Source organism: Chionomys nivalis, chromosome 16 (genome assembly GCF_950005125.1).
Source record: "Chionomys nivalis chromosome 16, mChiNiv1.1, whole genome shotgun sequence".
Lineage (NCBI taxonomy): Eukaryota > Metazoa > Chordata > Mammalia > Rodentia > Cricetidae > Chionomys > Chionomys nivalis.
Window position 1 is genome coordinate 3,657,928 of NC_080101.1, and position 26,320 is coordinate 3,684,247.

The 26,320-nt window shown below is 41.0% G+C and overlaps 1 protein-coding gene across 2 annotated transcripts in view; it reads left to right on the plus strand.

Moving 5' to 3' along the window:
- Slc26a7 (solute carrier family 26 member 7) overlaps nt 1-26,320 on the plus strand; it is a 105,352-nt gene that overhangs the window by 63,595 nt on the left and 15,437 nt on the right. For both annotated transcript variants that reach the window (XM_057790993.1, XM_057790994.1), the window contains 7 exons: nt 2,195-2,347; nt 6,395-6,477; nt 8,504-8,651; nt 10,596-10,709; nt 16,354-16,431; nt 17,349-17,444; nt 25,178-25,284. In XM_057790993.1, coding sequence (XP_057646976.1) covers nt 2,195-2,347; nt 6,395-6,477; nt 8,504-8,651; nt 10,596-10,709; nt 16,354-16,431; nt 17,349-17,444; nt 25,178-25,284 — 779 coding nt within the window. The remainder of the gene's footprint in view (nt 1-2,194; nt 2,348-6,394; nt 6,478-8,503; nt 8,652-10,595; nt 10,710-16,353; nt 16,432-17,348; nt 17,445-25,177; nt 25,285-26,320) is intronic.

Below are 26,320 nucleotides of genomic sequence, written 5' to 3' on the forward strand. Positions count from 1 at the left end.
ATCAGGCAGTTCTACAAACTTGGCTATGCGTCTGTGCAGCATTGCTGTTACTCCTCTGAACTCTGAGAGGTCCATGATGACCCCTTTAGGAGATTTTTTACTAGTCTAGTGAGTGTGTACCGGCGTGTCAAGACAACCGGACTAGAGTTTAAAGGCGTTTAGCATGTGTTTAGGATGCCCAGAGCACTAAGTGATCACATAGAAACGCTTGTGTTTGTCCTTAACCTCCAGCTCCGCAGGTCTGCCTGCGCCACCCATATCCCATAAGCTGATGTAGCTTGTGACTTCTCTCAGTGGGTCCACATGACAGTCATTAGGACTCCTCCTAGCCTGTTCTCCTATTATGCTCTTCATGCCTGTGTTCTTATTTTAATGAGTCCTTGTCCACCCACCCCCATGCTTTTCTGCAGCTTCTTGTGAGACATGCTTTGTTTGATGAGCTGTAGTTTAATCCAGACAGACAATAAAATCCCCGAGGGGGGCTCTCATTCCTCTCATTCTGGGGTGGTCATTTGTATGACTGCAAACACATGTTCTCCAAGTTGCGCATCACATAACAATCTGGTATGGATTGGGAGCCTCATTGTCATGGCATACTTTAAATCTCATGGGGGAAAGGCATAAGGAATAACACAGGGCTTTAAGACATTTGAATGATTGGCTCTTGGATGAATAACCTCGGTATTATTCTCAATTACCCTCAAGCCACTGGACAGAGACATGTATTTTGAGAGAATTTCTTGACAGTCTTGTTTGTGCCCATCCTCATTGAGATATATCACACCAAGGAAAACTATATTTCTTAAAAAAATTTTTAAAAATTGATTTAGTTCAATTTTGATTTTATGTTCACAGGTGTTTTGCTTGAGTGTTAATCTGTGCACCATGCACCTGCAGTGTCTGTAGTGGCTAGGAGAGGGACATTGGATCCCCTGAAACTGGAGTTTATAGTTGCCAGCTGTCAGGTGGGTGCTGGGGATCAAACGTCTGGAAGAACAATCCATGCTCTTAATCACTGAGCCATCTCTACGGCCTCCTGACTCGATTTCTGTCACTCGTAGGGGCTCTGCGAACAATTTTCATCCATAGTGTGTAGTGACAGAAAAAGCATGCTGTTTCTCATGAAGCCGTGTTGAGCAGTGTTGAGCAGTAAGAAGCAAAACTACCTGCTCCATGTTCTATGATGCATTCCTAAATGTATCTGATTTCACAGTGGATGGTTTGTGGTTGTCGTCATTATTATTATGATTGTCATTAGTATTATTATGGCTTCATCGCTGAGTTAAAGTTCGAAAAACCTGACATTACCCTAGTTGTTTTCTCCAAGCAAAGCTTCATTGCATTTTCTTTGTCACAATTATTAGAAAGTTAGTGACCATGATCAATATGTACAATTCAGAGTTATGTCCGAGAAGATGGAAGATAAACATTAGTCTGTATACACGCAAAGTCAAATTTAAAAAGAATTTTCAAATTAGGTTGCTTAACATCAAATGTTTATATAGACCAAATGTTATTTAAGTTAGTTATTTTTTTTCTCTCTTTCACACATAATTTAAGATTCCTCAAAATATGTCCTCTGTCTATGCAAGTTGACCTGGCAGGTAGGCATGTATTCACAAAACTCTAAATTATTGAGTTAAATGTTTTTGGCACTTAGTTGAATAAATACAAGGCCTCAACTTTATGCAGGCTTTAATGTTACTTGTTTCTTTGACTTTACTCTAAATTTATTTATCTGCCATCTGAGATTAACAACATTGATTATCTAATATTAATATCATAACTTCTTCATGGTCACAAATAGTTTGATGGTAGCATATGTGTGAACGTGTTTGTGTGTGTGTGTATTGTATGTGTGTGTTCCTGTTAAACTTAGAAGGGTTGTGGGATTCGAAAGGTGGGTGCCTCTTTGTCCATTCACGTGTCAAGGAAGGAGCCAGGGGCATCGTTCTCTTCAACAGGGTCATGTGTAGGAAGAGACTGACCTGAGTTGGATGGAAGAACCAAGGACAAAGAAATTTATGCATGAAAACATGGCTTTTCTCCTTCCAGCCCTTCTCCTTCTTCCTACCTTTCCATCCTCCGGGCATTAGGACTTTTAAATAAAGCATCATGGAGTTTATTTAGGGCCATATTTGCATTCTGGTGTATTGTGGGCAACCCCGATTTTGCTCCTTTCTCATTCCTGCAGATTTATGCCTATGTTTTCAAGAACATCAAGTCTGTTCAGATGGAGGCGCTGCTCTTATCCTTGCTGAGCATTGTTGTCCTTGTTCTCGTTAAAGAGCTGAATGAACAGTTTAAGAGAAAAATTAAAGTTGTTCTTCCTGTCGACTTAGTTTTGGTAAGTATGCAATGAATAACACTTAGTTGTTTTTGGCGGGGGGAGGAGGTAAGTCTGCAGATGCTTGCTAGATTTTCAACAGTAACCCACAACCGATCCTGTGTCTCATTAATGAAAGACTAATTTGCATGGATATACATTAACGTAAGAAACATTTTGAGTCAATAATTTTAAAAAGGAAGGGCATATGTTTTCAATTCATACAGCATTTCTCATATGCTTTTAATTTTTTATAAAAATAAGAGGACATATCGCCTGAGATCTCATAAGAGACATGTGTAAGAATGAGTCTCAAATGATATTGGGTATGATCTTATGCAAAACAATAAAATATGATACCCTATGCTATTGCCTTGAAACCTCTGTGACACACATAGAGCTGTTATCTAGAAAATGCTCATTAGTGATTGGGAAGTTTGTTGATTTGCCTGTTACTGAACTCATTTTACCTGTCTGAAAAGTCGCTCAGAATTTTCATTGGCCCAGGCTGGTACTTTAAAATATATTTGTGACTGGAAAAATACATCATATCTTACTTCTAAAGACTGGAGTTTTAAGAGCCTCTCCTGGGAGCACTTAATGAAATATCACATTGACGTGACCACAGTTTACATTAAAGAACTCTAAATGGTCCTTGGATTTTTATGTATATTACGAATAGTATCTAGATAACTTCATTGATTGAAATTTTTAGGGCAAGATCCATGCCATCTTATCTCAAAGTTCTGGAGAGGTTAAGCAATGCCTATTGCATCTTAGAAAGCTGTATTAAAAGTTTTATAAAACCAAAATTGGAACATAATGTAGGGAAACAGGCCCCTAATCTAGTCATAAAGCAACTGGCACTCTCTAGAAAACTCATAAGGATTATTCTAAAAAGAATGATATTCTTGAGGTGACATGGACTTTTAAGACCCTTGCTGAAGGCACCAGTGCAAGCCCAAGTACAAGTCACAGAACAAAATGTTAAAGAAAGCAGGTTTTGGTTTTTCTTTTGTTTTAACCTTGACTACTGTATCTACGTGATGACCTTGGAAACTAGGTTATGATAAGAATTTTGTTCCTGTGAGTCTGGGAGAATGTGGTAGCATGAGGAGATACACGCTAGGCTTGCTCTGCCTCTCCCCCACCAGCTTCATCCTACTCATAAGGTATCCTATACACACACGCGGATATCCCTGAGCTAGTGTCAAATTTTGGACATGTCCACTCTACCATCACCATTGCCCCCCTTGGTCTTCCCTGGGTTGTTGTGGTAAGGAAGAGCCACTGCAACCAGGCTAAGTGCCACATATGCAGGAAATGATAGACACTTGAGTATCTATGTAGAACAGAGTAGAAACGAGGGTAGAGTTTGAGTTGGACACCTCTTATTTTTTCTTATAAAGCTTCCAGTTTATGGGGAACATGACAGTTGGAGGAGGGCCAGATTAGAACTATCTTTAGCATCTGGAGCAGAATCCCATCTTGACCATGTCAAAGAACAGTGACCTTATATATACCTATAATATTGACAAAATACTGTTGTATGAGGTCTCTTGTTTGTTTCTGGCTGCTCAGACTTGAAATAACCACACAGGAACTTTATTTTTACAATACTGTTTGTCTAATAGCTTAAGCGTACTTCTGGGTAACTCTTATATCCTAAACTAGCCTATCTCCATTAATCTGTGTATTGCCATGTGGCTATGACTTACCAGCAAAGTTTCGCCATGTCTGTCTCTGACGGCAGCTCCATGGCTTCTCTCTGACTCTGCCTTCTTTCTCGCAGCACTCAGCCTAGTTTTCCCCATCTAGTTCTCTTCTGCCCTGCCATAGGCTCAAAGAAGTTCTTTATTAATCAATGGTAATCACAAAATACAGAGGGAAATCCCACATCAAAGTACTAAAGAGGAACTGATGAAGAAGCTGAATCATGTCATAGAAATAGAGCAAAGAAGCAGATCCTGTCTCAGTGACCATCTCAGCAACTTAAAGATTACTATTATATCACATTAATATTTGTATAGTTTAACCTTGCCTTTTCTTTGTTAAATCCAAAATAGCATTTTGCTTTTTAAGTTCATTTGATGTTTTAGAAAGTTCAGTTAAACATCAATCAAAGACATAGTTAGGAACATAACTACAGAAGTTGCTATGTATTATTGAGCATTGATTGTTAGATGTTCCTTCTCTGATCATGTAATTTTGTTATGCTTTCTTTATGGCCATGATTATGGGGAACTTGCACTGTAAATAAATGACTGATGCATTCATTGTAAGAACATGAATCATTACAATCCGTTTTTATTGGTTCATTTGTATTTGTTCGCAGAAAATTTCACAAGTATCATTTTAGGTGATAAAACTAGTTTTTACATTCCCCCAATGGTTATTCTTATAGTAGCCCAATTTAGTAGCATTGTTTGCCTTTTCTATTTAGGATCTCAAATATAATTTGACCACAGCCAAACACAGTGGGTTATGAAAGTATATTGTAATAGGTCCGAATAACTGACATAAATTATGTTCACCAACATCTCTTCAAATCAACCCAAGATCTCTACCTGAAAGGCTCCGCTTGTGTTCTCAGGGAGCAGAAATTCACATACTGCTCAGGCCAGACAACCTCGAAATCCCATAGCTAATAAAACACTAGTGGATGACAGAATCTGAAAATGGGTGGGAGATTCTCAAGGGCGTGGCCAATACGGCAGATGGGCTGACCTAGCTCTGGTATCTGCTTAAAGATGGTTTGGGGCAGAGGATATAGCTCATTGGTTAAGTGTGTAAGTGTGAGAACTAGAGTCCTATATCGGGGACTCCTATAAAGGCCACTCAAGCAAGGCAGACTATCTGTATATTCAGCCCTGGAAGATGGTAATAGGGGATCCCCAGGACAAACTGACAATCCAGAGTAGACATACAGAGGAGCTCTGGGCTTGACTGAGACCCTATCTCAATGAATAAGGAGGAAATGCAAAAAACATCAACTTTGGTCCTCTACGTGTTCATGAATCCATGCGCGTTTGCACACATGCAGACGTGTGCACACATGTAACACACACACACACACACACACACACACACACATAGACATACTGACTATGACTATAGACCGAACAAGTGACCTTGCTTGAATATCTCAATAACATCTAAGTAAGATATCTGAGCCTCCTTGGGGGCTATCTGAAAGTCATCAGACTGGGAAGTGGCATGTTTTACTTCATGAAAGAGATAAAACCTCAAATTAAAAAAAATTAAAGAGATCAACATTTGTTACTAACAGAGCGAGAATGTTCTCACAAAGACCTCTTCATGTCATGAGAGAAAAGTAGGTTGAAATGCAGTGCTTCACACACGCAGACACACAAACACACACACACCACTACATTTTGTGTCTTTTGTGCCTTCAAAATTGGACATAATTGTGTGGGTACTAAGCAGCATGTTGAAAAAAACCATGAGACTGTACATACTATACCCTGAAAACTGAGAAGGGCACCTGAGTTTAAGAAGTCTATTTTAGAATTGTACTTGCCTCCTGATTGGTAACTGTATATACTAATTAGCTCAGTGAGACACTGTTTACAATTTAATTATCAGATCAGAATCATTGGCATATCCATTGTCTTGGTTACTTTGCATTCTCTTACTAAGAATTTTAAAATACATAGTTAATCATTATCAATGGAAGATGTTTATTGAACTGTGTTCCAAGACATCAGAAGTTAATACTTCCTAGCCAAGTTCACCGTGTGCCTGTTAACCATTTTCTCTTTATTCCTCTCCCCTATGTTTTTATTTTATTTTCATTTTTTCCAGGATCTTACTGTATAATCCATGCTGTTCTCAAATTTGAAATCCTCTTGTTTTGGCATCCTGTCTGCTAGGATTACTGACATTAAATACCACTCCTGGCTTAACTCTTAGTATTTCATTAATAAATAGTAATTCTGGGACATATAATATGTATTTTTAAGTGATCATAGGCACTTGGAAGCCCTCTAGTAACACGCACACACTTTTATATCTTTCTTTCTTTTGTTCCCGAATGGAACTACACAGATCATTGCTGCCTCATTTGCTTGCTATTGTACCAACATGGAAAACACATATGGATTAGAACTTGTTGGACACATTCCAAAGGGGTAATGTAGCCTCTCTTTTAATATGTGTTTATCTGAGTGTTTGTTTTTGATGTTCAAAGGGCCTGAACCTGGATACGTATGGATTTCATTTCTTTTTGTGGCTGTATGAGGCAGAATTCTAATTAATTTTTATTATAAATGACAAACCCAACATGTGGAAAAATAGTAATTTTCTAGGTAATAAGCTAACGTGTTATTCAATGAGCTACTGTAATTATTTTATGCAGCATTGCTTCAAGTAAAAGACGCCAAAAGTATTTGCAAAAATTTGGCTATAAAATAATGGAAGTTGCTAAATTTGCAAACTCCTGGACTTGGGGCAGTTTAATTTTTCAGCCACATATGTTCTTGTGGTCATTTTTACTTCACTTAAGTTATGATTAATGTAAACAAGCAGCCTGTGGAAATGGAAGCCCACAGGTCGGAGTAGAGTTGTAGAGGAGGAAAAGTAGAGCTGACCTGGCTCTCTAGTTTTCCTCCAGATTTCAAGAGAATGTTTCACAGGTGTAACATAGTAACAGGATGAAGGACCTTACAAAGAATGGCTGACAAGATATAGTAGAGAAAAATTAAAACCTTAGGAATTAGTCTCCTTTTTATAGGCTGTATAAAGCAGACACATAAAAATTGTGAGACGAGGATAAGTTTGGGGTCTTCTTTATTTTACTTTTATTCTCCTTAAAACAAAGAAATAGTAGAAAAAGTCTCAGAAACTGGAGAAAAGGATGCTTTTGAAGAAATCCCTTGTTTGCTGGCCTGTGTAGATGCAGGTAAAGGAGGGTTTCTTCAATCAACTCTACTTTCCTGAAGGTTCCTCTGCTTTTCCTTTGAAAGCCAACTCATTGATTCTTCTTCAGTCCCATTGTTATCGATCACATTTAACCTGAATGAAATACAAGTTCCATTTCTTCATTTCATGTTTTGTATAATACTTATCTTAGACTGTGTAGTCATAGCAATGTTTTGGCAGTAAGGGGTAGTTTGAATGGGTGACAAACCTTCATGGCTGTCCTCCATCCATTCTTGATCACCCTGACTGAATTCTCTTTCCAGAAACCCTCTTAAGCAATTGAAAAAAAAAAAAGTTTGGCTTTGAAAGCCAAGAGCTGAGAGCAAACTCCAGCTCAGCTGTTCTTGTAACCTTCTTCCAAACATTTCCTCATCCCTGCTTGGGTGCAGTGTACTTGATTTGGGGTTGTTGGGGAAAAGCAGTGAAACAGGTAACGAGAAAGAAGCCACATTCTAACCACACACTAGATGGCGAGACACCAGCCAGTATGAGATGGCACTTCCCCCTTTCTTCTCTTTTACCACAGGGATTCTTTAGGGGGAAGTCTCCCAAAACGACAAGGGATACGTAAGTGGTCATTTGGCTTCCATGGTTTTCAAGGGACAATAGACGTAATGGCTGGGTATTATCTGAGAAATGTTTTAAAGACTTCTTTGAAATGAAGCTAAGTGTGGTCTATTTTGCAATAGAGAGTAGATGAGATCTTCCCACATAGTTTCTTCAGTTCGTGTAAGCCATGATTAACTGTCTCATGAAAAGATGGAGTTAAAAATGTATTAACGTAATGAAGTCAACCGCATATTTGGAGATTAGCCGACAGTAAAGTAAACTAGTGTTTGCCTGAAACTCTGCAGCATTCACGGGAGCAAACACAGCTCCAGTGCCAGCCAAATAAATATTTGGAAAAGTTCAAATGAAAAGAAGACCCAGATAGCTTTTGTTTTCTACAAGAAACTTTTGTCAAGTCAGAATTTCTGCGGTATGACCTGAATTCCCTGGGTAGGAATGCCAGTTAAATGCACAGGGCTCTCCCTGTGGTGTTTCCTACAATTTTGCTTTTCTGCTAAATAATGGTGAAAACACAGGGCTTCTCTGGAAAAGAATTCTTAGTTTTTCCCTTGGGACTTTCACGTATTCCCTGTAACCTTCAGAAACATCATTGCCGTGGAATTCATGGCAACTTGTACAGAAACACTAGGAAGGCCCACAGCTTCAATTCAGTCTTTCTCTCGCTAGGATTCCTCCGCCCCGTGCTCCGCCGATGAACATCCTCAATGCAGTGCTCACTGAAGCTTTCGGAGTTGCGCTTGTAGGCTACGTGGCCTCACTGGCTCTTGCTCAAGGGTCTGCCAAGAAGTTCAAATATTCAGTGGATGACAACCAGGTGGAGTGCGCCCCCCATCCCTCCTGAGCCAGTGTGTTACTCTTCTCTAGACTCTTAGATACTGAAAATGTCAAATGTTTTAAAATACATTTCTAAATGTGTAGCAAGAATGGGCAGAACAAATCAGCAAAGCCTCCGAGAAGGAGGCGGGGAGCCCAACGTTCACAGTTTACACTCCATTTGCTCATTCCCTCTGTTTATCTGCCTGTGTGTCAGAGGACAACCTCCAGGGTTCAATTCTTGGCTCCACCGTGTGGGTCCTGGGATTGAACTGAGATCATTGGGTTTTGTAGCCAGTGCCTTCACCTGCTGAGTCATCTTACTGACCCTTAAAATACATTGTTAGAGGCGTGCACCTTCATGTTCTTTTATTTGGTTTTAGGAGAGAATCCAAGCCTATTTATCATTTCATGATAGATACCTTTGAAGGCTTAGGGGTCCGAAAGCAGAACACTAACATCAAGACCCTACAGGGTGGGAAGTCCTGTTCTGACATACCTGAGAGGGCATTCATTCTTGTTCACTAACTCTTTCCCCCTTTTCATGCCCCAAGACCCCACATTGTTCTGTGGGCCTGAACAGAAGCTGCAATGTTCTGCCTACAAGCACCTTGTCACCTGTACGCAGAACTCACACGGAGATCATGTGACTTCATATGAGATCATATGACTCTCCGGATATGTGTGCATTGGGTCCTATGATAGGTCCAAGGATAAAATAGTGACATACACAGATGAATGCTTTCATCCGCAGGGCCTCCCAGCTTTCATGCTCAGCTCACAGACCTCATTACCATGGTGACGAGCCTAGGGGCTGTCTGTCTGCAGGGTCCCTTTCCTTATCTGGTCTCTTATGAATGTCGGAGCCACACTTAGAACTCCAGGATTCTGGCTGGGGGAATTTGCACTCGTGGCTCTATTTCCTGTGACTCCTGCCCCCTCACAAGTCTGTACAACTTCGCCATCCAGATCCTCACGTCACAGGACTTCTGTGGACCAGGCCTCTCTGCACCCTTCCCTGCTTGTTATAACTGTGTATTTGCTATCTACATTTGCTGGTCAGAACCACATCTCTCTGAGGCCAGAGATTGTTTACAGTCACTGATCCCAAGAGGGGCAGGCAAGGTGTTAGGAGGGGTTTCCGTTTATCCACTGGAGACATGATGGCTGGAGCAGGCCCTGTGGGGAGGGGCGCATGTGGCTGTGCACTGAACTGCATATGGAGTTTCTGGGAAGAGTCGTGGATGACGGTACAGTCTGGGACTAGACCTGGGAGGATGTGATGGGCATGGGAGAACCCTGTGGACCAGTTACGGAGTTCCCATTAGCCGTCAGATGTGGATGCCAGATAACAGGTTGGATAAAGGAGTCTGAAGTTCAGGAGAGGACTCCACGCTGAAGATGTCAGGGTGGGAGTTGCCAGTCTATATTTGCGTAGGTAATGCCAGAGAAATAGTCCTACGTTTGCGATTGGTTAGATGACAAAGGGAACCGAAAGGTGACAGACTGAGATCTAGAGACAGACTTGGAGTGTGAGGTCCTAGATGCCGACTGACGGGACCTTTTAAGAAGGACGGACTAAGCAACTGTGGCAAATGCTTCTTTATACAGGTAAGGTAAGAAGTAGCCGTTGGAGTTGTCGGGCAGAAGTCGTTGAGGAAAGGGTGGGAATAGAAGCCCAACTGGGACGACTTAGAATATGGAAATTATGAATAAATACAATTTCCTCACGTGTTCGTTGTAAGAATTGAAAGAGGGACGCGCTTAGAAGAAAGTAAGCGTCAATGGATGTTAGCGATTTTTATTGTAAACGGTGACACCTCAACGGATGAGGAGAATAGCAACTGAACATAAACAGGCTCCACTCCCTGACAAACTGGACCTGGGACCATAGAAGGGGATTGTGATAAAGACATGTTCTATTCTCCCATAACTAATCTTGCAGGAATTTCTGGCCCACGGCCTCAGCAATGTGATCCCTTCATTTTTCTTCTGTATCCCAAGTGCTGCTGCCATGGGAAGGACGGCTGGACTCTACAGCACAGGAGCAAAGACACAGGTAACACCTCCCCTGCAGGGAAAGCAGGACTGTGCGCATGACCGTCAACTCCCCTGCCACCCCGCCCTCGCCGCCGCCCCCGCCGTTCGTTCAGTAGGAGAGGCACCGAGCCTTGAAAATGTTGCTAATTTTTATTTTCGAAGCAGCTTTTAAGAACCTCCCCCTCCTTCTCCTGCTCCCCCCCCCCCCGCCCTCCACGTTATCTTTCCCATTAAGGGCTTCCCACAGGCTCGGTGATTCAAGGAGCAAACCGCTGAATTCTACACTCCTGGCAGCTTCATTAGCGGCAATTTTGAAACCAGGGCTCCCTCTAGTGGTGTCTCGGTTAACGTAAACAGTCTGGGTGACTTTTTCCTTCTATTTTGCTCACTTCCTTAATATAAAATAAAACTAAGCCTATGCAGAATCTGTTCTTGACACTAGCATTCCATGTATAGCAATGAGAAAATGTGCCAAAGTACCTTTATATATGTGAATATTTGGAGGGGTTTAATGAAAACATTGTTTATGTTTTAGGAACTCAAATGGATTCTTTTTTTTTTTTTTTTTTTGACGAGCCTGATCTGCGCTGGGCAGGATACTGCATAGTGGCAGGATGGTAATGATGGAGAGGATGGTATGGATGGTGGTGCAAACAATACTGACTTGTGTGTGCGGCATCGCGTGCCTTTCTTTTTATATAAACAGGCTCGGTCCTTTAGGCCTCTCAGTTTCTAGGTGAGAAAGTTGAGGGAAAGGTGGCTGAAGTAAGTAATTGTCCCAGATGTTGTGTAACAAAACTCTTCCTGGGGAGAACCAGCACACAGCTACTCACCGACACACAGCTACTCACCGACACACAGCTACTCACCACAGACTGTTACTCACCGACACACAGCTACTCACCACAGACTGTTACTCACCGACACACAGCTACTCACCACAGACTGTTACTCACCAACACACAGCTACTCACCAGCAGACAGCTGCTCACCGACACACAGCTACTCACCGACACATAGCTACTCACCAACACTCAGCTACCCGTGCAAGTCTTTCCCCACACGTCAAGATTTCCCAGCGCAGACGCTTCAACGGCCTGCCCGCCTCTCTTCAGCGCTGGGACACAGACCCACTAAATTAACCTGGAGCGCAAAAAGCCCTTCACCTTTTTATCTAATTACGACTCCTCCAAGCGCAGGTGATAATCACGTTACCCTTATTAATTACTGTAACACCTGCAACAGTTTCTGTGTTCTCATAGGAACACTTCGCGGAGATATTTTTGTGTAGTTACCTGCTGAAGGCTGGAGGCGTAGTTAACAATAGCGCACTTTCTGCCACACACAGGATTCGATCCCCAGCTCTACAGACAACGGCAATACAGTGACCTTCCTGACAAGAGGAAAACACCATCATTTTATTTCTTCCTTCTATTCCACAGAAGTCTTTGCTCTGCTCGGTTCAGGAGCTGATTTTTTTTTTTTTTTTTTTTTTTGGTTTTTCGAGACAAGGTTTCCCTGTGTAACAGTCCTAGCTGGCCTCAAACTCACAGGGATTCACCTGCCTCTGGCTCCCGAGCGCTGGGATTAAAGGCATGTGCCACCACAGGTGGGAAAGGAGCTGATTTTTCCTTCCCACCTAGTGCTTTCTTAGACAAATCTTCTCAGCCACGTAGCTTTGCCCGCCTGCATGCCTTTCTGTGTGTTTGCAGGTATACATGCACATGTGTGTGAAGAGACCAGAACTCAACCTTGGTGTTATTCCATGGGCGCCTTTCATCTTGTTTGTTAGAGACGGGGCCCTCTTTGGCCTCCGTCTTGCAAAGCAGGCTAGGTTGTCTGGCTAGTGAGCCCCTGGGATCCACCTTCCTCCTCGCCCACCACTGGAATTATAAGTATGTCTTACCATGTCTAGTTTTTTCTGTGTGGGTTCTGGGGCTCAGAACCTCAGTTCTGGTGTTCCCATGCCAAGCACTTTACCAACAGCTATCTTGCCAGCTCAGGGATCCAGTTTGCAGTAGTTCGCCCTCGAGAACCCCATTGTCAACTGTGAGAGTTTGATCAGACAGACCAAAGGCAGTTTGTGTTGTCATTAATAAAATTTAAATAGATTATAGCATATTCGCTGGAAAAATTCTATTTAAAATCAGTTATTTGATCGCATACTTGAGAGCAGTCCTGCTCAACAGAAATATGATATGAGCTACCCAAGTAATTTATTTAGTGTCTACATCTAAAAAAAGAAAACCTATCAAAATTGATTTTAATATACCTTAACTTACCTGATAGGATAAAGTTATGATAATTTCAATATGGATTACAGAACTACACACAATACTTTGTGCATTTTTCTCCAATAAAGCTTGGGGATCTGGTATATATTTTGCACGTGCAAGCTGACCTCAATATGGACTAGACACACTTCAAACACTTCAGAGCTAACATGGTGGAGATTGGCAGGGAATCCAGGGCTGTTTTATGTGAGTGAGTGGAGGGTTAAGACTTTGGTATCTCAGAAAAACTAATGGAATTGTTTCAAAAGAGATAACAAAAGATACTGATCATTTAGTAGCAAGTGCTGTGATCAAAGACACAGACACAGATTCACCCTCTGTGTGTGGAAATGCTTTTAGCTGCGCTCTCAGTTAGACAGGACGCCCAAAGCCTGCGAATCTAAGAACAGCCTTAGGGAGAGTTAGACAAACAGCGCACATGGATACCGTTTCTGACTTCCCTCCTTTCTGAACTGAAACCTTAACTCTGGGCAGGAGCTCGTTGTCCCCTGGCTCCCTCTCCTGCACGCTTCTCTTCACTTCCGACAGCGGAGATGCATCCGTGCTTCTCAGGGCTTTAGGGGCATCACAGAGCCATGAGGGAAGCCAGACAGCATCTGCTGCAGAGGATGTGCAGTCACAACTGAAAACAGCAGCTGGCAGGCTTTTCTGCGATGCTACGGTTGCCTCCGGGCTCTAATTTGCAAAAACGTGCTCCTTTTGTTTTACCAGAAGTTGGCTCATTGCTTGCATCTTCTTCAAGGCCTTCTTAATTTAGCTGTGTTGCCCAGTGCCTTGCCTCTTATCCTGTGTTGCCCAGTGCCCTGCCTCTTATCCCATCTTCCTGCCCTTTCCTAACTTTTTTCAATTCCACCACTTCCCATAAATCTGTGCATTATTTGACCTCTGCTTAGGAAGCAAAGTATAGTGTATGTATGAGGACACTGATGCCTTTAGTGGTCATCTTTGTCAGTAATGAGCGATAGATAACGGCGCTACTGAGATTGACAGCACAGATGAATGCTGTGTATCATTCCCTCTGCCCCTCTCAAACAAAATTTATGTGTAATGTTTACATATATACACATATATGTATATAACCCTGTAATAAAATGTGAAGAAAATAAAGATTTCATTAACTTTCATGCAGACTTAGCTCTTAGATATGACTGCTGAAAATTTTAAGACAAAAATTATCACGAAAAAAAAAAATAAAATAAAAAAAAAAAATTATCACGAGGCATTTAGTCAGCGTGACATGGAAGGTTCAGAGGGGGAATACACGGGCAATAAGTGGCTTGTGGATGGTAAGGGTGTGAACACTTGCCCTCAGCATTAATAACCTAAAGTTTTCTCTTTTTTTTCTTTTTTCGTTTTTATGTTTATTTTTGAGACAGAGTTTCTCAGTAGCTTTGAAACCTGTCCTAGAAATTACTCTGTAGACCAGGCTGGCCTCGAACTCACAGAGATCGCCTGCCTCTGCCTCCTGAGTGCTGGGGTTAAAGACATGCACCACCACCGCCTGGCTAAAACCTAAATCTTTCTAAAATGTATCAAGGACTTACTTATGCTCTGTTTCTGTTCTCACATGACAAAGAGACAAATGGAATACCATTAGTGAAGGGCCTCAAGGAGGTGCCTTTTGCTTACTATTATTTAGTTGCTGTGTAGTTCATACAGCATCCTTAGCGGTTGCCAGGGACTTTAAAAAATAGCTCTGAAAACCTTGTGGCACGACCTCACTTTGAACAATGCCAGACCAAAATGATTATGTGTTCACGAAATCTCCATTGCTCGTGCTGGGATGCCAATGTTCCACTTTAAATCTGAGACAATACCTAAAACTGGAAGAGCGATACTGGCCTACTCCAGTTCAAGGGAAAACAAAAGAACACATAGTCAGTACATGAGACAGAACTCAAGAGTAAGCAACTCTTTGGGAATCCAATGTCTGTGCATTGGACTTATTCTCATCAAGGTTATCGTCAGTATTTAAGAACTATTAGAAATAAGATTGCCGTTTAATCTCCTATAGAGAGAGGACTGAGTGGGAGACAGGGAAAGAGAGGGATGCCCCCCCCCCCACTTTCCCACCACTAGCAATTGCTGACAAGCTAGAAGAATTTCCCAAACGTGTCGGCTTGTGTTGTATTCAACTTTCACGTTAAAATAAGGCGTTGGGCTGGAGAGATGGCGTGGCCACTTAGAACACTGTAAAATACTTCTACCATTCAAAATGGGCATTTCCCCATGTCTAATTATATTTAATTTTTAGTGCCTACCCCCATCTCCTGGCTTCCTATACCTTTTCTCTTTTAAAGATTGTCTTTGGTCCAGAATTGTATCTTTTGTGTCTAGTGTCTTTTACCACAGTGGCTTTGAGTTCCACATATTTGCTTTATGCTGCTATTTGGAGGATGCCCCGTAACATGTCTGTTCTTTCTAGATCTACGGTACGTGTGTATGTTTGTGTGTGTGTGTGTAACTTCATATGAAATTGACTGTTTTCCAAGTCTCTACAGCTGCCCTGACAGCACTGTTAGAGAAAACTTCTCTTGTCCTTGTCAGATTCTGAAATTATTTTTGTAATTTAAATTTAAACCATTCCAACACAAAAGATTCCCTCTGATGCCTTCATAGTGATGCTTTAGATATCTTTGAGGACCAGTGAAGGCCTCTTAGGATGGCACTTTAGTCAAATGTTTCTTATGGAGTCAGGGACTCCTGCTTCTGGGAAATTAGGTTCTCTCATGGCTGTGGGAGGCAGGTGGTTCCTATTGACCTTTGTCAACAGGCTCGGTGGGATAGAACATGATACCAAAGACTTCTTGGAATTAGTAAAGTGAAATCTGTTGTTCTGGCAGAGAGACTGCTCCTCTACATTGCCAGAGTTCCTTGTGAGGAACTCCAGAGAGAGAGGTGGAGAGAGAGAGGAAAGGAGGGAGAGAGGGAGGGAGGGAGGGAGGGAAGGATGGGGAGGGAGAGGGAAAGAATATACTTTGGTGCAAATCTGTCATAAACAGAAGAAAACCCCAGGCTGTGAATTTTTCAGTTGTTACCCATGTGATCTTCTAGAAAATAATGAGTAGAGTCAGGCTATAGGACTTTCCTCGGAGGTCTCCCTCTTGCAATAACCCATCACTATGATGTGCTGTACAAATAAATGGTGTTCTATGTGTGTGTATGTGTGACTGTCTCACCACTGAGTATATTTGGTTGTACCAGTTTGTCGACTGTTACATTTGCTGTCTCTTCACGGCAGAACACAGATAACGACAGTCCATGTAATCTAACAACACGCCAACATTTTGTTTCTTGCCCCTATTCCCGTAGCTTTGACATAGCAATACAGTTCATGGCCTTCTTTGTTGTCTGTCTTGTGTTTTACAGGTGGCTTGTCTAATATCTTGTGTTTGCGTCCTTATAGTCATCTATGCAGTTGGACCTTTGCTGTACTGGCTGCCCATGGTACAGTATTGCTTTTTTATGATGTAGTTCTGGACTTTTAATTAGAATTATTGTGCATTAAATATCCTGGGAGAATAAATACAATAATCCTAAATCTGAAAACCATTTTACTTAAGTGAAGGTTGGAAGGATAGAAAGAATTCCACATTTCATGAGGGAGAACAGGCGACAGCCCTCCAACTCCTCAATGGGAACTAGGGATAATCCCAGGAATGGTGGACTTCTGGCACTCGGGGTGTTGCTCCATGTCAGAGCACTAACTGAGCATGCGCAAATTCCTTGTTTTGATCCCCAGCAGTGGAAAAAGAGAGGCTTTCAAAGAATTCTCCAGAAAGTGAGGGCTGGAGAAATGGTGTGGAGGACAAAATCCATCTCCCCAGCGTAGACACATCCTCTGTTCTGAGGGCCTCCACGCTGGTGTTGCATCGACCTCTTCATAAGCCCTGGGCTCTCTGGCAACCCCGGGTACCAGGCCAGTCCTAGCCTCTGGGTTGGGAGAGTCACCGTTTGCATACCATAACTGCTTAGTACTCAAGTTCATTTTTCATGGGTATAAGCATCTCTAGGAGAAACAGTGACTACTGTCAGCACCCTGTGAAGAAATATATGAGACAAATGTATAATTTCTGTAACAAACATATTTCAAACACAGAACAAGTAAAGGGAACCTCCAGCCTTGTGATATTCACCCTCATAATTCACTTTCTTTTTCCTATCTGTTCTTTTCAACTTGATCAGTTTTAGCCAATGATTTTCTGAAATTGATGTTGTATCCCTAAAGCACAAATAAGTTAACTTTAAACAAACATTACGTTAACCTAATTGGTGACAGCTTTTCTCTACTATTTACTTTTTTTAAAAAAACCAACACTGAAGTCTTTGTCCCGTTTCCTCCCCAACCTGTCTTTTCTCGGCAGTGCGTTCTTGCAAGCATTATTGTCGTGGGACTCAAGGGAATGTTAATCCAGTTCCGGGATTTAAAAAAATACTGGAATGTGGATAAAATCGATTGGGTAAGTAGCATTTTGATCGGACATTTTCCTCTTTGGCTGAAGCACGTGCTACCAAGTACACGCTAATATGCATTGGCAGCACACACAACCGTTTGAGGCTTGTGTGTGCCTAGTTAGGTTTTCACAAGTCGAATGGAATCATGAACACAGAATTTTGTCTGTTTTTGTTTTTTTTTCTTTTTTCCAATTTTGTCTTATTTTGATGAGTATGTAGTTTGATAAATTTCAAAGATAGAGTAGCTAGTTTGAATGGATTGAGGACCCCAATTTAAATTATGGAATGATTTTGAAAGCAGAGCTTACTGAGAAAGTATACACTGAGAAATATGATGAACTATCGTGTGCATGAAAACCCAGCATTAACTGTATGGTACATGGACACAAGGTGGGTCTCAGTGGTGTCCACGTTAATGCCAAAATGTCTTACAGCTTGACTTCCAAATGCGTTAAACCGTGGAGAGGATCACGTTAATACAATGCCTCTGCGAACAAAACAGATTAGATAACACGGAACACTGAGAAAGTGTGTTTTGGCTAACAGAAATATTTAGTGTACTCAAATTCTAGAGAAACCGGCCTCCGTAAAAGCATCTTGAAGTCCTCCCTCTCTCTGGGGCGAGGGAAGAATTCCTGAGTAGCCTCTGCTCCGCCCTCATGGCGCTTGTCCTATTGAGCTGTCTCTTCTGGCCCTTTGTCCGAGGAAGCTTTGGCTCTCACTTCCATAATGTCGCCTGTGTGTCTAAGCAGAGCACAGGGCTCAATGCATGAGGGAGGCATAGCCCGGTAAATACTCGACCTTCTTGACACCATTTGTTCAGGAGGAAGGCACAGAAACACGGAAACATGTATTGTTCACCATGAGTCTTTTTTTTTTTTTTAAGACTAGTTCAGGAATCACTCATCTCTATTTTGTGTATCATTATCAAGTAGTTTTCTAGGAATTCTCATGGAGTTTATACTCCCTGAGCCATTTCATTTTGAAAATACTGATCATTTTATATACCATAAGACAATGTCGGGCTGTCTAAAATGCTTTCCCTCAGGGCCTTTTAGAGCTGGCTGTATTTTCCGATATTGATGGATTAGGTAGAGAAGTCACAGACAATGTAACTCTTGTAATTTATGTGAACATGCTTCTCTAAATTAATACTCCATGACCTTTATTCTTCCTGTCCACAAAGTTTATTTTTTACTATTTCTGTGGCCTAGGGTAAGTATAAAATTTCTGTGAATCTCATGTTTGACCTCAGGGTAAGAATTGGTTGCAAAATGTTTCTCCTAACCTGTACTTGAATATTGTTCTACAAATATATGATCTGTTTTCTCCTTAGTGAACCGTATATTTATCAGTATTTTTATTTTTCCTATATGCAGTGTCTTTAGATTTTCTTTTCTGTTATGTATGTCTAGTTATGTTTATCCTGCTTTACAACCTTAAATACTGTTTTTATATGAATGTGTTCTTACTTGCAATCAGTTAATTTATTTAGTTTTTCCAGATTGCTTTTTTTCTTCAAATTTTCTATTTTTTAAAAAAATAAGTGTAAGTGTATGCTTGGAGTTCCTTGTGTATCATGAGATTTTTTCCCTCTTGAGATGTTTACTGCATGCCCAACGCTTTGGCTCTGTCGCAGGTCTCTCTTTTCCTTTCGTTGGCTGGGTGTCTCAGCGGCTCCTTTAGGACTACACGCAATGTGGTAGCAGCAGGAGCTGGCAGGTAACCTGGTGCAGCCAGCAGTTGGGAGTTAGGCATGTTTGCTTAAACATGTCCCTAACTGAGCGGTAGCTTTAGAAAATGCAGGACGCTTGGTGACATGACACAGTCACTTCTGCGCTCTGTCTTCTGTCATCCCTAGCTGTGACTGTTAGTTTTGGTTATCAATGTTAGTGAACTGAGAAATCCAGAGATTAGTAAACTCTGGGTGTGTCTGCCATGCTGTGCCTGGAGAGGATGAACTAAGATGTAAAGACTTGCACTGAATGTGGAATGGATCCCCAACGCTGGGGACCAGGTGAAGAAAAAATGCCGTTAATAGTCATTTTGTCTCAGTGATGTGTGCAGCGTACCACACCTGTCTATGCTACATGCGCTACCATACAGTTCGTGAACCAGGCAAGAGGCTGGAGATTGAAACACACAATGACATACAGAGACACAGGTCATCCTTAAAACATGAATACCTCCCTTTATTGTGTACCAGAGCCACTTCAATTCAATATAGAGATCCTTAACCAATAGCCACTTCCCAGCCAAACGCACCAAAACCCACTCCCCTGCCATCAAAAACTCCTGAGGGTCTCATGCTCAGAGCAGCTGCAAGCTGTCTCAAAGCAAAAAAAAAAAAAAAAAAAAAAAAAAGTTGTTTACAAAAAATTCAGGATCTGGGGGTTCACAGCTCCCAACAGATAACAGATATGAAGTGGTTTGCAAAGCAAAAATTATGTAAGAAGTCACCACTTTAAAAAACAGAGGTCTTGATGGGCAGTGGTAGTGCACACCTTTAATCCCAATGCTCTGGATCCCAACACTCTGAAGGCAGAGTCAGGTGAATCTCTGTAAATTCATGGGCAGTTTGGTCCACAGAGAGAGTCCAGGACACCCAGTACTACACAGAGAAGCTCTGTCTCAAAAAACAAACAAACAAAAATAAAAAACAGCCGGGCGGTGTTGGCACACACCTTTAATCTCAGCACTCCTGAGGCAGAGGCAGGTGAATCTCTGTGAGTTTGAGGCTAACCTGGTCTACAAGAGCTAGTTCCAGGACAGGCTCAATAGCTACAGTGAAACTCTGTCTCAAAAAAAAAAAAAACCAAAACAAAACTAAAAGCAAAAAAGCAACAAAAAGAAACAAAAAACCCTCTGAAAAACCAAAAACAAAGCCAAGAACTCTCCCCCCACAAAAACCCCAGAAGTCTTGCATTTTTTTTTTTTTTTTTTAGAGTTTTAGATTGATTCTATCTATAGTTGTGTGTAAAACTCCTGCAAAGAAATGAGAAAACATGACTCTACACAGGAGTTTACGCACACTTTAGATCGGAGTTGAGAAGCGGATCCAGTTGTATATAATCTCACTGGTACTCACCATCCAAGTGGCTAGCATGACCTAGGTCAGGAGAGTAAAGTCATTCTGTGGCTGCTAAACTCTTGACTCATTGTCTTGAAGGAATGAGAACAAATGTCTCCTATAGTTCAGTTAGCTTAAGGTTAACTTGTGTTTAGGGGTTATGGATCCCAAGCAATTCTTTGAGAAAGAGTGTGAGTGCTAAGAGCTTACTATTTTGAGAAAGAGTGTGAGTGCTAAGAGCTTACTATTTCCTGAAATCTGTGATACAAAACTGATATTTGTTACAGAACACCATTGGGACTTATTCTAATGGAATTGTTGAACTACTTTATTATTAATTTACATGTGATAATATTAGCTATAAAGTAACCAGAGGAAATTGCTAATCACTAGAGAGTCCGACCTATAGAAGATGATGCTGTGGTCGTAGAGCTATACTTTTATATTTGACTATATAACCTGGAGTAACCATAGAAACCCGAAAAGTAAAAAGAGACTGTGTTGGGATGCTCTAGGCAGCTAACAGTAGGTCACAGATGCTGGGAAGGGGAAAATGGGGAAAAGCCAGTGGGGATGTAGTTGAGAGAAGAGGACGGAAGACAATACAGAGAGGAAAGAAGGAAGGACCATAGAATTATGGGCGAGCTCAGAAGGGAAAGGCAGGTAGGTGGAGAGAAGATGAGTTAACACCAAGAATATTGGGTAATGTTTCCCTCAATAGCCATAGACTATCAAACAAACCAGGCATGGGAAAAGTCCCTGTGGTTGTTGTTTAGAGGAGTCCCAGAATAACATAGTGTATTGCCACTGCACTTGGTTGCTTCCCAAAACTTGCAAGTAAGGCCAGTTGTTAAAGATTCCACACACATCAGATATAGGTCTGGAAGCAAGGTGAAATGAAGCTGGAAGTTCTCCCTTAAGGACTAACTCTCATAGTATCCAAAGGTGCTTTGCAAGATCCCAGGGAGAAAAGCAGTCAGTAGAATCACCCAGTTGCAAAATCTATGAATCTCAACAATGACTAACACGGCAAGATGTCCTCAACAGCACAATAATGGCACTTAGAATTTAGAGGTGTCCCATGGCCACCTAGTTAAGGCCCACTCGGTGGAAGGATACTCATGCCTGGTACTGTAAACCCAACCAATGACCGGTGCTTGATCAGGTCATGGACTCTAGAGGAGACCCTACTACTGTCCATTTCCTAAACCATCTCTAACCACATTGTAAACATTCATCTTTGCCTCTTTAGATAAGTAAACCTCTCACCCCCCCCTCATTAAAAAAACTGATTTCTATACCAGATGATGACCCTATAGTAACCCATAAAAGGTCAAAATATGTAAAGTATTTACTGTGGGGTGCCTAACACCAGTTAGTATAGGTGTTAGGTGTACAAGACAACTCCCACACCTAAGGCTCAGGGTCAAACGTGGAAGAGAGGGTGGAAATATTGTTAAGAGCTAGAGAACCAGAATGCATTCTGGTAGATAGTGTGTTCTATATATGACAGGGAAGTTTCACCCCTGAAATCTCAATAATTTGGTTGCCTAAACCAGGCCTTCACGTGTCAACAGCAGTCAATATCATCACAGTCAATATGCCAACACAGGGTACTCTCACAAGGCTTTACACCTAGATGAAGGGCTACAGACAATTCATGATCAAAAAAGAGAGGGAGAAGCAGTCTCTCCAGGGATGTAAAGCTTGGTTATCCAAGCCTTAGTCATCAGCCTTAAGTACATACATATACCCAAGAACAATAGTAAATCAATCAGAGACTCTAGTTAGTGAGCATATGTAAAATAATAATAACTAGTGCAGAAGGGATCACGAGTTTGCGAGAGGCTGGGAGACATAGGCAGAGTTGGAAGAGGCAGGGGCAGGAATGATGTCAACGCATTGCTCATGTCTGAAATCCCCACAAAAATTAAATTAAAAAGAACAGAGTCAGATGTTACTGTGATTATTTGGCAGATTTAATGAATTCTGGCCTCTAGGTTCTGTTTTTTTTTTTTTTTAAATTAAGATTCTAAAATCCTAATCCATTCAGCAATTATAGATTTGGGCCTTATGGTGCTCTGGTGAGATTCTGCCACACTCACCAAGGCTTAGTACAAGATAGAGAGAGAGAGAGAAAGAGAGAGAGAGAGAGGGAGAGAGAGAGAACTCAGAGTCATCGTAGAAGTGGGAGTTGTAGTATAAAATTTGCAACCGTATTTTGTATATGATTAAATACAACGTCATAGATTAGTGAGGGAAAACACAGTGTGCAGAAATAAAGACTAAAATAGCTGAGAATTCATCTGAATTAATCAGGAAGAACTCTGTCCCAGCCTATGAGGTGGCAGGCTGGGGATGATCTCCTAAGTCATAATCTAGAATTGTGTTTACAGGAAGTTGTTAAAAAAAGTATCATTGAAAATATACTTTTTCTTTTACATTAGAATGTTTGAGTCTTTTATTTAGAAAGGGGGATTTTCCAAATAAAACCCTCTCTATTTGCTCCCAAGGGTTTAGTTTTTAAACAGCTTGTTTTAAACCAGTTTTCTGTAGATAAGACAAAAAAAAATGATTTCAAATCCAAAATGCTCTCTAGAAATATTTATCTTAGACTTGTCTAAGTCTGTATATCCATTTCTCAATAATTCTCTTTTCATTTCTAAGTAACCATTTTACATATCTTTAAATACTAATAGCTTCACACAATTCATTTCAATTCAAAGTTCACAAATTATATTTGATCATATTCATACCCTGCCTCCAGCTCTTCCTGGATCTACCTCCACACTCTAACCACCCAATTTCTTGTCTTTGTGTGTGTGTGTGTGTGTGTGTGTGTGTGTGTGAGAGAGAGAGAGAGAGAGAGAGAGAGAGAGAGAGAGAGAGAGAGAGAGAGAGAGAGAGAGTTGCCTACTTGCTGTAAGAGTCAGGCTATCCCCAGGTGTGTGGTTAACCTACAGGGTCCACACCCTTAATCAAACCCAATTCTCCCTCTTTTAGGAGCTACTAGTTGCCAAAGACTCCTCAGTCAGGTGAGACTCTGTGCTTATCTCCCCGCTGTGACCAGTTGTCTAGGTTAAGCTTGCACACATCTTGTGCATGCCGTGAGAGCCGCAGTGGGTTTGTCTGTGCAGTTGCCTTGTTGTGTGCAGAAAACATCCACTGCCTGCAGCTCTCACAGTCTCCACCCTTTCTGAGATAATCCCTCAGCCTTAGGAGGGGGTGTGGGACAGAGCTGTCACCAAGATCTTATACTATCTTTTGGCATTTTGGTGTTTAGGTTTTTGAGTTCTTCATATATTTTGGAAATCAGCCTTCTGTCAGATGTGGGGTTGGTGAAGATGGTTTGCCATTCTGTGGGCTGCCGTTTTGTCTTGTTGAATCTGTCCTTTGGGGGAACTGTATAAATAAAAGATTTTATATCATCTTTAGGTTACAGAGTGGGTTTTCAATCTTTCACTCATGCATGACATGAATTATGTTTTTGAAGGTATTTTAAAACACTGAAATAGAAAGAAACCAAGTTAGAATTGCATGGATAGGCAAAATGGTATACTTATTTGAGGAAAATAATTTGAAAATAATTCTTCATCTAGAATTTTATAAATATATGATTTTATGTTTAGAAGTATAACATTTTTAGATTTTGTAAATTATTTTTGCTTTTGAAGGTATTTTCATCACTAAGTTTAGAAACACTCACCTTTTTTCTTGTTGCAATGATAACTGTAAGTGGTCGGTAAAATTACAATAAACTTAAAATTACAATGAAAAGAAAATTTGTTTTCTTAAAAAACTTTGAAATCCTTCTAAGAATTAAGTACACTCTGATATTTTAGCTTTTTAGGAAGTGGCCCTTTACAAATGAACTTTCCAGTAGTTGATCTAAAATCATTGGCAGTGTTGATTTCTTTGGTTAGCTTTATGCTAGGCTTTGCAGACCTTGAATAGTAGCAAACTATATCAGCTGTTTGTACAGTGATCACAGAAAACAGAATGTTGTTAAGAAGGACAAGCAACCTGAAAAGAGTTGCTTGCACTACATTGTGTTCAAAAAGACATAGCAGGACATTAAGACATACTTTTGTGCACATACATATCAACCAACTACTTATAGATCTGATGTATAGTACTTGGGTTTTGAACTAAGGGTTGTCATTCCTACAGGTTAAATAAAGAGCCTCTCCTACCACTTAGAGTATGATGGAGCCACGGCATGGTTCTGTATTTCTGTGTTTCTATTCACATTAGATAATAAGTTCATGCACTGGTCCGATGGCTTAGTGGGTAAAGGCATTTGCTGCCAAACCAGATGACCAGAGATCGATGCCTGAAACCCACATGGAGAGATTCTACTTTAATAAGCTTTCATCTGGCCTTCCATACTCAACTCACATCATGGTCTCATCTTGCATGTCCTCTGCCACCCTGGCTCTCTCTTTTACAGGCACAGGGGGGCAGAGGAGGAGAGGGAGGGAGGAGGGGAGGGAGGGAAGGAAGGAGAGAGAGAGAGAGAGAGAGAGAGAGAGAGAGAGAGAGAGAGAGAGAGAGAGAGAGAGAGAGAGATTTGTTCACTGGAGTGCTGCTGAGTACATTTGTGAAGGATTTGCAGCTCTGAGGAAAACGAGAGAGTAGCTGTGTCTCCTTTCTCCCTCGTCTCCTTAGGGCATATGGATCAGTACTTACATATTTACTATATGCTTTGCTGCCAATGTGGGTTTGTTGTTCGGTGTTGTCTGCACCATCGCCATCGTGATAGGACGCTTCCCAAGGTAAGGCTTTATTTAAATGTTGTTTCCTTTACTCCACAGCAAAACACGTGATTTATAGTTGCCTTTATAACAATATATATTGTTCTTTATATATTATCTACATATATAATATATATTATATAACTTTATATAATATATAGTTGCCTTTATATATCATATAAATATATATAATATATAGTTGCCTTTATAACAATATATATTGTTCTATAATTCCATATCGTCTTGCGTCCAGTGGGAAAACAGAATTTGAAAAATATTTTACTTATATATGATATATACTAATACTGGTCATAATAGAAAGAAGCATCAATATCATAATAGCTCGCTGAAATAAACCAACTTAAAGGGGCAACTTTGTTTTGTCTAATACTTTGGAGGTTGCCTTGGGCCTGGAGTGACCCAGTGCTTCCATGGTGGAAGTGAGTAGTGGAATAAATCTACTTTTCCTAAATGTCTGGAAAACAAAGAGAGAAAGGGGTTAGGTGTCCATGTCACCTTCAAGAGAACTCGTCAGGTGATATAGTTGCCTTTTGCTGTCTCTAAACTCTTAAAGGCTCTACTGCCTTCTGAGCGGTGTCAGCTGGAACCGAGCCTCTTAAAGTCCAAACTGCAACTAATTTCATAGGGTTATCATTATTTGAGAAATTAAATGACCGCTTTCGCTTTTTGAATCTGTGTCATTTGCTGAGGAACTCTTTACCGAATGTTGACTGCACATGGTCAACCCCACACCTGATTTGAACAATTCCTTTCATGAATTCCCAGAGGTCAGCTACTGACCGTCACACTTCATTCGCATGGGTCCCCTTGGATTATCTATAATAACTTTAAAAAGTAAAAATAAAATATAAAATATGCTTTCACCTCAAATACAACCTCAAATTTATCAACCTCAAATACAGATTATTATCATAGTTTTTTGCCACCGTTTTTTTTCTCCACTCAGACACCATATAATCTTTAGCTCTTTCTCATTTCATAATTTTTTTTTAATCTGTGTAACTTTTTAAGTTTGGAGCTATGGAATTCTGGGGGA